At 41.5% G+C, this 12,863-nt stretch overlaps 1 protein-coding gene across 1 annotated transcript in view; it reads right to left on the reverse strand.

Moving 5' to 3' along the window:
* cacna2d1a (calcium channel, voltage-dependent, alpha 2/delta subunit 1a) overlaps positions 1-12,863 on the reverse strand; it is a 171,913-nt gene that overhangs the window by 88,552 nt on the left and 70,498 nt on the right. The window contains exons 5-6 of the mRNA XM_049566230.1: positions 8,634-8,669; positions 5,827-5,962 (exon numbers count right to left, since the gene is read on the reverse strand). Of these exons, the coding sequence (XP_049422187.1) occupies positions 5,827-5,962; positions 8,634-8,669 (172 nt within the window). The remainder of the gene's footprint in view (positions 1-5,826; positions 5,963-8,633; positions 8,670-12,863) is intronic.

Below are 12,863 nucleotides of genomic sequence, written 5' to 3' on the forward strand. Positions count from 1 at the left end.
TGACAGTGCTGGCCAGCCGGAGTGGCATCAATGTGGCAGCCTGTCCTTGGAGATAGAGAGATAGAGAGATAGAGACAGAGAGAGGAAACACCAGCCGAGCTTTGCTACTTTGTAAACTACAGCTCCGCCCAGACCCCACCTTCAACCACCTGCCTGAGAGCTGGAAGAGATCAAACACATACCACAGACCCTCCAAGCCAGAATCCTGCAGTGGAGGATAGTTAAACAATTGCCAATGCCGATATATGCACATATTTTTTCCAACTAATAGCACTAGTCTCCCCTGTTGCGAGATTAATGTTATTATGCCCACTCTTAGGCGGGATTTATACTTGTGCGTAAGATCCATGCAGAGCCTATACCGTTGTGAGCATTTATACTTGTGCGGTGGTGTGTCTGTGTCACACTGCAGTGACGCCTCCAAAACAGTAGTTGGCAGCAGGATTCCTGTGAAGTTTAGTTGATTCAAAACACACATTAAACACACATTAAACATGGCTTAATAGAGACAGTTTCAAACACAAGTACACAAATCAGCTTCACTATAACTCACAGCATTCACAGACAAACACTTGTCTTTATCTGGACACATTTTCCCCACAAATACAACATGCTAATGTTATTAGCACAAGCCTATGGCATTTTACATTGTATAAATTAGCCTAGTGGCTAGCGGACTTTTCCTCTACTCATATGAAACCAGGCACAACAGCAACATTTAACAAAGGTAACGTTACAAATTTCAGCTCCATTACAGCTCAAAAGATTCACCGACAAAACAACTGTCTTATACTAAACACGTTTTCCAAACAAATATAACATGCTAATGTTTTTAGCACAAGCCTATGGCATTTTACATTGTATAAATCAGCCTGGTGGCTAGCGGACTTTTCCTCTACTCATATGAAGCCAGGGACAGCAACACCTAACAAAGGTAATGTTACAAATTTCAGCTCCATTACAGCTCAAAAGATTCACCGACAAAACAACTTATACTTATACTAAATATGTTTTCCAAACAAGTATAACATGCTAACATTATTAGCACAAGCCTACGGCATTTTACACTGTATAAATTAGCCTAGCAATGACTGGGGATGTCCTCTGCTGATATGATGCTTGTTAAGGTTTTTTGGCAACCTCAGACACAACCTGCCGCTGCCCTCTTGACAGCTGGCTCAAAAAAAAAGGTACAAAAGTAGCGCCAAGTAGCGGGAACGTGTGTGCGCCGCTCTGGTGTTTGAGCACACCTGCAACGCATCTACATTAAAAAACAATAAATTTGAGGGTGCAAAAAACACGGCATGTGTACGGTCCCTTACACATCTAAAAAAAAAATAACAGTTTATTATCATTCTAGAGAATAGCAAACAAAACAATATGCATGACTAGATACCACTGAAGGTAAAGACAGAGAGAAAAAAGAAAGCTGGAAGAAGGCTATAAGGGGAAGTGATGCAAATAAAAGTGAAAGAATGAAAAAGAAAGAGGTCATATATAGTTACAGAAAGAGAGCAAGACAGACAGATAAATCACACCAGGAACAGCCTCCTCCTCCATCCCACTCCCCTCCCCTCTCATCATTATAACTGTTGCTTGTAAAAATAACTGAGTGCATTTGGCCATTTGGCAATGACAAAAATGTCTGCACAGTCAGAGGCCTCAGAGGCCCGTCACTCTGCACATTTATAGTCCAACTTATGTGGAGTGACTCGCTGTGTAAGGACATTAGAATCATGTGACTGAGTCCGTTGCATTTAGCAAACCCTGTGTGACGATCATTACTGAGATTGATATTGAGCGCTCAATCAATGCCAGGGAGGCCATTAGCTCCTGCCTGGGTATGAGGAAACTGTTTAACTGTTTTGATGCCTGCTGAGTGTGTGTGTTGTTGAATGTGGTGTTTAACATGGGAAATTATGGCGCTTTGGTTATGAAGTGTCATTTTGAGCGGCGTGAGAGCGATGATGTTGCTATGCGAGGTTTTTCTCACGCTCGGGCTGCGTTTCTTTGGATTGATCTAGATTTCATTAGGGTTATCTTTTCAGATCACATGTCACTTGTAATTTAATATTCAGACTTTTGTTGCAACAGAGGCTTTCTTTCATGTTGTATCCATTTTTCGAATCCTTGTCGGTGTCTACTGGTTTGAGAGTGGAAAGACAAGATGTTTCTGTGCGTCTCAAGACATGTCTGCATCTTTACATTTAGGTAAGTGTGAGTCTGTCCTTGAATTATACTCATTAGTGTCCAAGAATAAGAGGCTAACCCAGAGGACGTGTGTGTGTGTGTGTGTGTGTGTGTGTGTGTGTGTGTGTGTGTGTGTGTGTGTGTGGGCAAGTGCTCGCTCTGTGTAAACAGTCATCCGCCCATACATTAGTCCATTTATCCCTTCCAAGGAGGCTCGTGCCTGTTTAACATATTGCTGTTTTCAAATTACTGGCAAAAGGACAAATCAATGTGTTAAAGAACACCAGTCATAGTTAGATTGGTATCAGTGTCGCTCAGACAAAAATATACTGATGCAAAAAAATCCATTACCTGACGCTAGCATTAATTTTACAGTAATGTGTGTTTCACATTTGACACTGTAAGGTCATAACGGATAAAACTGCAATTATTTGGCCCCAGATGATTCAAATTTTTTAAAAGGATTTGAGGGTAGCCACATTCCGTAATAGCATTCTTTATTGTACCAGATTTCATTACCGCAAACCAAATCTAGTTTGACTGGTGGCCTGTCCGGTGTGTTTTCCTGCTTAATGTCCAGAGCTGGGAGAGGCTCCAGCAGGGAGGGATAGACAATTATCCCTTTGAAGTTATAGCCCTCCATGTGATGAGATCAGGCTGATGTGAGAGAGGTGTAATCATACCACATAGTGCCAGCAGTAAGGGAGGGAAAAGAAAAATAAGTAATCAGAGAAACATTATAACCTTGTAGATAAGGCTAGTCTGATCCACCTCAACAATTGCTGAAAAGGTGTCCAAGAACCTCACTTATTGGGATGATCAGTAAGCAATAGTGTATCATGGATGTCAATATGTACCAATCTGCAACCTCCAGGGCTGAAAAATGAACGCGAAAGTGCCAAAAACTGCAGTTCCTTGAATGTCCACTTGAGACTGGCTCCCTACAGTGAGTTTACAGCCACCAAGGCGACAACTCTAAGGGTGCTTTCACACCTGCCCTGTTTAGTTCCGTTTATTCAAACTCAAATTTGTTTGGGCAGGTGTGAACAGAGCAGTCGCACTCAGGTGTGCACCAAAACAACTGGATCGAGACCTTCTTGAAGAGGTGGTCTCAGTCTGGTTACAAACGAACTCTGGTGCGGTTCGTTTGTGGTGAGAACGTGTTCCGACCTGGATCTGAACCAACTGCAGTCACATGGCACATTGTTTGGGTTAAACATGAGCATGTTACAGTCCTGGAGGATTATTAATGTGCACCTCCTCCTGTACTGCCTTAATATGCACATTCAGCACATCCAATGCATCAAAACATTGTTTTCTAGTTGGAGCCGCGCCTCGTTTTCAAACTGTATGGTTTGACTAAAATGAACAATGACAGCAATATAGTCCACGATGAGCAGCGCTAAAATCAACCTGCGTAGTTGTCCCTCCATTGTGACATTAGAAAGTGTCACATTTATCTTGCAAGTGTACTCCTCTTCAACGTTTTGTTTACTTCCTGGATTCTGACCAAACAAGAGCAGCTTTCTTGTGCAAGGCAATTGATCTGGTCCACTTGTAAATGCTGCTGTGAGAACATGAGCCAACTCTAGGCATTTATACAACTTTGTAACAAAATGAGTCCCTGATTCAGACCAAAGCAAGACAACTCTAGGTCTGGAAGCAGCCTTAGTAAGATACTGTAAATGGCGTAACCCCAGATTCAAAAGTATGGGAGTAGCTGTAGCTCAAAAGAGTTTGGTTGAATTAAAAGATCCTTTAAGGAGTCAGATGTTCAGTTTTTCCAATAAGCACATTTTATTTTAATGCTTTTAAGCCTGTTTTTAGCTGGCAAAAATTAGCATTAGCATTATCACAGTTAACCATAGACCAGGGGTCTGCAACCTTTGCCATTAAAAGAGCCATTTGTGACCAAGAATAATTTGAAAAAATCTGTGTGGAGCCACAAAACATGTTTGAGCCTTATAATCAAGGTAAATAGCCTATTAAGTCTAAATTAGCGTATACTTATGGTCTAAATAAACATTTGTTAATATGTTTTACCACAAGGTGGCCACTGTGCAGGGCACTATTTATGATTATCTGGTACTTAAATTTTGCAGAGCTGGCAGTGAGAGCAAACAAATCTGTCCATGCACTACTACATTCTCTATTTTATTCAATTTACTTTTTTTGGATTTGGCATCCATAGCTAACCAGCCACTGCTATCGAGGTTCAGCAACATTTGGATTCATAGAATGAATTTCCATAGAATTCTTTTCTCAAAGGCTCAAGGAGCCACTGGACAGGGGCTAAAGAGCCACATGTGGCTCCGGAGCCACAGGTTGCCTACCCCTGCCATAGACTATAATGCACCATGCTAACCAAGCTAATAGCTAGCTTAGGGGATAGCTCCACCCTCTTGTCCAAATATGGTCGCTTATTGCTCTAAAAATCTAAAAAACAAAGATGGGGACAGCCAAAATGCCAAAATGGAGGCCTCAGAAAAGAAGTCAACAAACCCATGGGTGACGTCAGGGTGGCTACATTCATTATTTTTATATAGTCTGTGATATGTGTATTAATTCTCCCTCCTTTACAACTACTACTCCAGGCTTTAAGTTGTAAACATGTGCACATACAGCGCATATTATCTGTGGTCAACAGCAGCAGGCATGCAAGTATTGCAAGGAAGACACCAAGAAGGTCATAACATACGTAGAAACAGAGGTGTTTTGAGGTAATTGATACTGTTGCCATGCTAATATGTGTAGCAGGTATAATATTTACCATGTTCAAGGTCTTAGTTTAGTGTGTTAACATGCTTACATTTGCTAACTATCACTAAACAAGTACAGCTGAGGTTAAGTGTCATTAGTTATGCAGGGTCTGCCAATGCGTTTTATAGATGCAGAGATACCACCATAGATATCTGCATCAAATTTCATGGGATCACTAAGTCATTAGGGTTCATCCTCTGGGGAACATGAATGTCTGCAATCCATTCGTCTCTGAATCAAAGCAGTGGACTGACCCACAGACCAATAATACCATCCATATAGCCATTCCACTAACATGGTTAAAAATTAAACTATGCACAACACTGTTTATATGAGTCCAGTGACCAAGAAGTTTACGTTAACACAGTGAAAGAAGCAGTGACAGAAGAAAATCATGAATCTAACCGTGTGATAAACGCACCAAAATAACCGAGAACAGCCTCATGCAAGTACAAAGCACCCATAAAAAGACCTATCATTGGCGGGGGGCACTGACGTTCTGTTCAACTGTCCCCAGAGGTCAGCGGGGTGAGCAGTGAGCGGGAGGGAAAGGAGCAGCTGGTGACCAGGGTAAAGAGGGGGCTTGGGTGTGCTGGCCATTGGGTTGTTGGCAACTGGGCTATAAATAGACTAGAATGGCCTAGCGTCGGTGTGGAAGCGTCTACACTACAGACAGCGCTTGGAGGCTGAGCTCTGCATCAGGGGAACGTACTGTAGATACTGGACATAGTGATGACAGGGATAAAGAGAGACAGGAAGCAGGGGGCGGGAGGTGGTGGTCACCATGTTTTACTATTTATAAAAGAAGCATGTGTGGATAATATAAGAGAGATTATACATTTTTATACAGTACAGGTGTAAAGTGTTTCAACTTACAGCCTTCGTATATATCTGTAGGGATGTGGACGGCGGTGGTGTTGTACGAGACGAGGCGCTTGAAGTCGGGGTCTATCTCGAAATCATCTGGAAGATATCTGTTCTTCCGACTCTTTGCTTCATCTGTCATATTAAGCTGCAAGAAAGGGAAATAACAGCAGATCCTGGAATTTCAAAACCATCCTGCAAAGCATTTTATGGCTGAAAGGGTAATGGTTTCCTGGACCCTATTTTCCCATGATTTTGGTGCCCATGTGACTAATGGGGTCAGCTATTTTTTAACTGGTCCAGAATTGAGCGAGAGCACTGGAGCTGGCAGTAGCAAAACAGGCTGCAGGGTTAATTTACATCCTCTGAAAGTACTTGTTTTTGCCACTGACAGGCTCAGGTTATTATTTTAAGTGCCAAACCCTTTATGGAGAGGATCCCCACAGAGACAAATGTTTTTGTTACAGAGTCAGGGGCAGGTTGCATGATAGTGCACACAAAAATGAAAATTCAGCCATTATCTACTAACACACATGCCGAGGGAGGCTCAGATGAAGTTTTAGAGTCCTCACATCCCTTGCGGAGATCCAAGGGGGGAGGGGGTAGCAACACAACACCGCCTAATGGAGGCTTATGGCGCCCCAGATTCAAACGTCCAAAAACACATAATTGAAACCACAAAATATCTCCATACTGCTCGTCCGTAGTGATCCAAGTGTCCTGAAGCTCTGACATAAAAAGTTGTTTGGAAAAACAGAGTTCAAATGACTTTTTTCAAAACAACTTTTTATATTGTTTTTGGAAAAAACAGAGTTCAAATGACTTTTTTCAAAACAACTTTTTATGTTGTTTTTGGAAAAAAGTCATTTGAACTCTGTTTTTCCAAACAACTTTTTATGTCAGAGCTTCAGGACACTTGGATCACTACGGACGAGCAGTATGGAGATATTTTGTGGTTTCAATTATGTGTTTTTGGACGTTTGAATCTAGGGCGCCATAAGCCTCCATTAGGTGGAGTTGTGTTGCTGCCCCCTCTCCCCTGGGATCTCCGCAAGTGTTGTGAGGACTCTAAAACTTCACCTGAGCTTCCCTCGGCATATGGGTAAGTAGATAATGGCTAATTTTCATTTTTGGGTGGACTATCCCTTTAAGTTAAGATTTTCCTTAAAGTCCTAGTGAAGGTTTCCTAATAATAATGTTGGGTGCACAAAACACACTTAAGTCTTCTTAAGATTTCCTGAAAATGTTCACCTAAGTTTTTATGGTTTCCTATTGTCTTTGTCTTACACTTAATGAATCCCTAGACCTTTGCACAAAAGACCTTAGCATTCAAAGCAGGGTAAAAAAGGAGTTTAGGGGGATGAATGTAAAAAACGAACACACCTCAAGAAGAGGGTTCTGCGAGAAGGAGAACCTCATGGTTATATTTTGAGTTTACAGTTTAGATTTGACTGAATTAATTTTGGTTGCTTCTTGCTACAATCATTGTCTGTTTCCTGGTATTTGCAGATCACATTTACTTTGTAGTTTGTGCTTTCTATGATTGTGTTCCTCCAGAAGTATCAACTTTTCCTTCTCTGACCAATATAGTTTTCTTGTCTTCCTTTCTTCTGCCATTTTTTTCACTATCTAACTATAGGCCAACTTTGAGAGACGATAATAAGCATCACAAGTGTGAATCCAAGCAAACAAGCAATCTCCATGGAAACTTTTACAGCTGTAAAATCTCTTTTAAAGCAAGAAATGAGTTAACACTAAGGAACTAAGGAAACGTTTTCAGGGATTCTGTGCAACTGTGTAAGTCCCTCAGCTAAGGGAAAAATTAGGCCTTAACTGTACATACTTAAGGAGAAAACTTAAGGTGTTTTGTGCAACCAGCCCCTGATCCTTTTTCTTTAACCCACCACACTTCATTTAAATAAACAGTATCTTAATCACTGTAAAACCCGACACATTAAAAGTCAATAGCATCAAAATAAAACCCTCAACCCCTATCTCTGTAGGGATCCTTTTCATATTGTTGTCAGACGGCAAAAACAAACACTATAAGTGGACGTAACTCTCTCGGTACTTGAACCTGTTCAAACACTGTTGTTCCCATTAGTCACTTAGACACAAAAACATGAGAAAATAGGGTCCAGGTTGAAAAACACCAAACTGACCCTTTACGAGGAGTATGCATGTGTGTTCACACTCGATTTTTAAACATACTGTATATGCAGTTCCTTGTTACTGTGAATGACAAGGTGTCAGTGTTGACTGCTCACTGATATGTCACTACTGACAGATAGAGACTGAGAAACTGAAAAGTTTTAGGCAGTGAAACATGAACCCCGGCGTCCAGGGAAAAAGGACGAGGGGAGAGGGGCTGTCAGTCAAATACAGAGTGACATCAGTGTGCTGTGGGTGCGGGGCTTTTTCCCACTGGGACCGTGGAAGGGAATTAGATGCTGATCCCTGTTTATGAGAGCAGACAGATGACGTCTAAGGCCAGGGGAGGCATCCGATGTCTCACGCATACACATGTGTTTCTGAGTATGGGACCCAAAATATGTTCTGGTCCTCATGCATTAAAAAAAATGCATACACACACATGCATACCTCAGCAAAGCATGAATAGAACATCAATTATTCCTACACACACACATACTGTCACTTTTTTTTTAACACATTCTTACAGGCTATCAGTAAAATCTGCTATCAAAATAGTTGCCATGGTAATAATCTCTAGAGGGCTGGATATGGGTCGCTTGTGGTGTTTAATTTGAGAATTTGCATCTCTAATTACAGACAGAATAGTAAGATTAAGTTGTACTTACGTCATCTTTGGCATTGTAGTAAACAATTTTGTCAGGCTGCAAAGAGAAAGAGAAAAAGATGAGCAATGAATGAGCAAACAGAGGAAATATACTTCTTTGAAAATAACTTTAAGATTACCCATCATGCTTTTCCTAATTTTCTGTCATGCATATAATGCTACAATGTCTGATGTTCATATTTAAAGGAAATGGCCACTTTAGAATGAAAATACAGACAGTACTTACTCACCCTCATGCCAACGAGAAGTCCACTGTAGTTTTTTAATCCACAAAACTCGTTTGGGGTATCGGATAACAGCCAGCCGGATTTTTCCATACACTTGAAGTGCACGGAACCCACATTTTGAAAATGTAATAAAACTCCACTAATGCATTTCAAAAACGTCAGAACACCTCGTCTGTTGTAATCCAAGTGCCCTGAAGCTGTGGCATGCAAAATTGACTTGAAAAGATGTAATTTACTCCACTTTTATAGCATCATTTCTCACCGTAGTCAGTTAGCCTGTGGACGTGCTGTGTTTACATGGCAACTTGTGCAAGACTAGCTGATGGCTAGTGGTGGTGCTAGTTCTTGAGGCTAGCTGTTATCCTCCGATACCCCGAACGAGTTTTGTGGATTAAAAAACTACACTGGACTTCTTGTCGGCATGAGGGCGAGTAAGTACTGTTTTTTTAAAGCAGCCAAAGTTCCAAAAATGGAGGTAAACGTATGTAAAAGTATTCCCTGTGTGCAAAACCTCAGGCCTGAGACCATTCTGAATAATCTGTTTGTATTGGTTTAGTCGACTTTCGAGCCATCAGCTCATGACAGATTTTTTTTAATGTGGTCATCATTAACGATTAATAACATGCTCATGTTTAACCAACCAATGTGTCATGTGACTGTAGTTGGTTCGGATCGAGGTCGGAACACGTTCTCACCACAAATGAACTGCACCAGAGTTTGTTTGTAACCAGACCGAGACCACCTCTTCAAGAAAGTCTCGGTCTTGTTGTTTTGGTGCACACCTGAGTGCCATTGCTGTGTTCATACCTGCCTGAACGAACCGCACTTAGGGCGCAAACAAATTTGAGTTCAGTTAAACCGAACCAAATAGGGCAGGTGTGAAAGCACCCTAGGAGGTGACCAATCAGAGCAGTGAATACAGGTGTTCCAGAACAGGAAGTAGTAGAGGGTGGCAAAGTAAGAAAAATAAGTTCAAATCCACCACTCTGTGTGCCTTAACATAGCTTTAGTCCAATCCAAAAAGACAAAGTAAATAAAACTACACTTGTTTTGTTTCTAAAGTTACATCTGCAGCTGTGGATATATTTTTTTTTCTTGCAGGGCAGCAGAGTGTGTTTGACACTAAGGATCAGTGAAGTAAGTGGTGTTGTTTTGCTCTCACACCGCTGGGCTGTACGCACACAGGCTAGCAGGGTGCTAACGAGTTAGCCTAGCTGCTGACATAAGGATGCCCTGGAGCCACAGAGCTGCTTCACTGACTCCCACCACCTGCCTCCCACTTCTGGAGCTGCAAAGGCGATCTGTGACTCCTCCTGCTACTGCCGCTGTTACCTTAACTCAAACAGGTTGCAATTAGCACACAATTAAGCTGTGTCAACTGTGTCGCTAGCATCTGCTCTCAGTTTTGCTGTTTTGACGGTTAGCGAGGAGTTGTGTCAGTTCTCTATGGGCAAGGAGGAGGTGCAGTGCACACATGTTGATACGCACATGAAAGCAAAAATATACACACAAAAGAGTGGACAACAGGAGACAGTCCCATGATGTTCTGTGTCAGGTCGTGTTATTGCAGATATGTGCACCTTTAGAGGTGACGATAACACTAAAGTCACACCACCACACCCCTGAGGGGAGGCCACTGTGGGCAGGAACACTTAATGTGTGAGATGGAGGCAGGAGGAAGAGGAGGGTGGACAAATACTGATTTATGCTGTACATGGCAGGTTGTGGTGGGTGTGATGTATACTGCCAAATCAATGCGTTTATGTGTGTGTGTGTGTGTGTGTGTGTGTGTGTGGGATCTGCATCTTGTCTGGAGGATGCTTGTTAACATATTGCGATCCAGTCTCTGCCAGGTGTAACTGCAGCTCAGGTCCACATTTGTAAAAACCTAATGACTCATTCAATATGCCATCCACTCGCTAAAAACTCACAACATGATCCGCTCCCACCAGTTACGGTGCTTTTCCCTTGCATTCACAGCAGCGGCAAACACTGCTCCGTCACTGGAGTCATAAAAAATGACCTTCTCGTTCTCAAATGAAAAGTTAATGCGGGTTTTAAAGTACCAGATTTAATGATCTGCACCTCCAAATCCACTCATACATAAAAATAAGCTCAAACCAGAACGCAGAGAACTAATAAAGAATTAAGTGTAATCATATTGATCTGTTTAGAGAAGCTGGATACAGCTTGTGTTTTAATAACACGTGTAAATAGGGCCAAAGTCATTATGTTACACTGAGCAGATGCACAGCAGTCACGGCTTTTTAAGTGTTTAAAGTCAGCAGGGAGACATGCCCAGTGGTATTGACCCAGTTATCAAAGGTGACAGAGAACAGACGCATGCGCATAAACACACATACATGCTCACATGATCCAGTGTGATATAAGCCTATCCAATATATGTGCAGTACATGTTTGAGTAGGCCGACTTTGTACATCAAACTGTGGTCTTGGTATTTCAAGTAATGTATTAGCTTGATGCATTTTAAGTGGTAAGGAAATTCAAATGAAACTTGATTTACATCTGTTCAAAATTTGCAAATCAGCGACCATAAAAAATGTTGGTATTGAACCATGTTATAGTATGTCGCAGATACACTGAAACTTTACATTTTAACAGCGCTGTGGTTAATGTGTGGTAAGGTTTAGGCACAAAAACCACCTGGGTATGGCTAGGGATTTGATCTCGTCCCATATCGACATTTGGTCATGGACTTTTCACGTCCAGATACGACATGCAAGGTACCCTGGGTGTGTTGGTTGTTGACGTTCTGGGACAACATGTCAAGTTCTGCCTGTTACATGCATTGTCTTCTTTCAACATACACCTCCGTTTTCACGTTTACATGGAGTCTCTTTCAAAATAAACACAGCGTGTCCGTAAAACAGTACAAATCTTTTTTGCCTTTAACAACTAACGCACGTGGTTAGATTTAGGCAACAAAAACGTGTTTGGGTTTAGGCAACAAAAACACATGGTTACATTAGGTAACAAAAACATGTGGTTACGTTAAGGCAACAAAAATACCTGGTTGGGTTTAGGCAACAAAAACATGTGGATAGATTTAGGCAACAAATACACGTGGTTATGTTTAGGCAACAAAAACATGCGTTTGGGTTTGGGCAACAAAAACATGTGGTTATGTTTAGGCAACAAAAACACATGGTAACATTAGTCAACAAAAACGTGGTTAGATTTAGGCAACAAAAACGTGTTTGGGTTTAAGCAACAAAAACACATGCTTACATTAGGCAACAAAAACACGTGGTTGGGTTTAGGCAACAAAAACATGTGGTTAGGTTTAGGAAAAAATAACAGGGTTTGGCTTTACAATCTTATGGCACATGAACACCGCTCTCCCAGGTGAAAGTTGGTGTTTGTTGGACCTATCCACAACCCGCCCTTTTCTGACTTTCGTCACCTTAACTTTCATTCGTGTCTCTGCGTTTCCCCCGCTGCGCTATTAAACTATAAGGACTGGCCATGTATCATGCCGACGTTAGAGGATGACTTTTTCATCAGTGTCTCACACTGCAAGTCATTGCCCAAGCGTTGAATTTCAATGATTTCAGAGTGAGACCGGGTTGGACAAGACAGACCCACTGATGGGTCACTACAAAACAGCAGTGATCCAAGCCTAAAAACCCGAGGGAAATGCAGCAAAAACTCACAAAAACACCCCTGGTTTTGTTTGGTGGTCTCTACCAGCAGTCTGCAATAGTCTGCAGCTCAGAAACATAGATACTTTTTAAATGAAATGGGAAAATGTAATGTATTCATGGTTTGCAGAAACTTATAATGCCAGCATTTTCTTTTGGCAACTGGACTTAAACGTGTCAGAGCCAAGGTGGCTTCAGTATTGTTTATAATGGTTTTGTAGAGGCCTGTGTTGCATATTGAATATGTGGCTTCATATTACAGAAAATATAAAATCCCACATCTTGTGTTTAAAGAATTTACTGAAATATTTTGGCCAGCATAAACTCAGGAAGCCTCTGTT

The sequence above is a fragment of the Epinephelus fuscoguttatus genome, linkage group LG22 (assembly GCF_011397635.1).
Source record: "Epinephelus fuscoguttatus linkage group LG22, E.fuscoguttatus.final_Chr_v1".
In the NCBI taxonomy this organism is placed as follows: Eukaryota; Metazoa; Chordata; class Actinopteri; order Perciformes; family Serranidae; genus Epinephelus; species Epinephelus fuscoguttatus.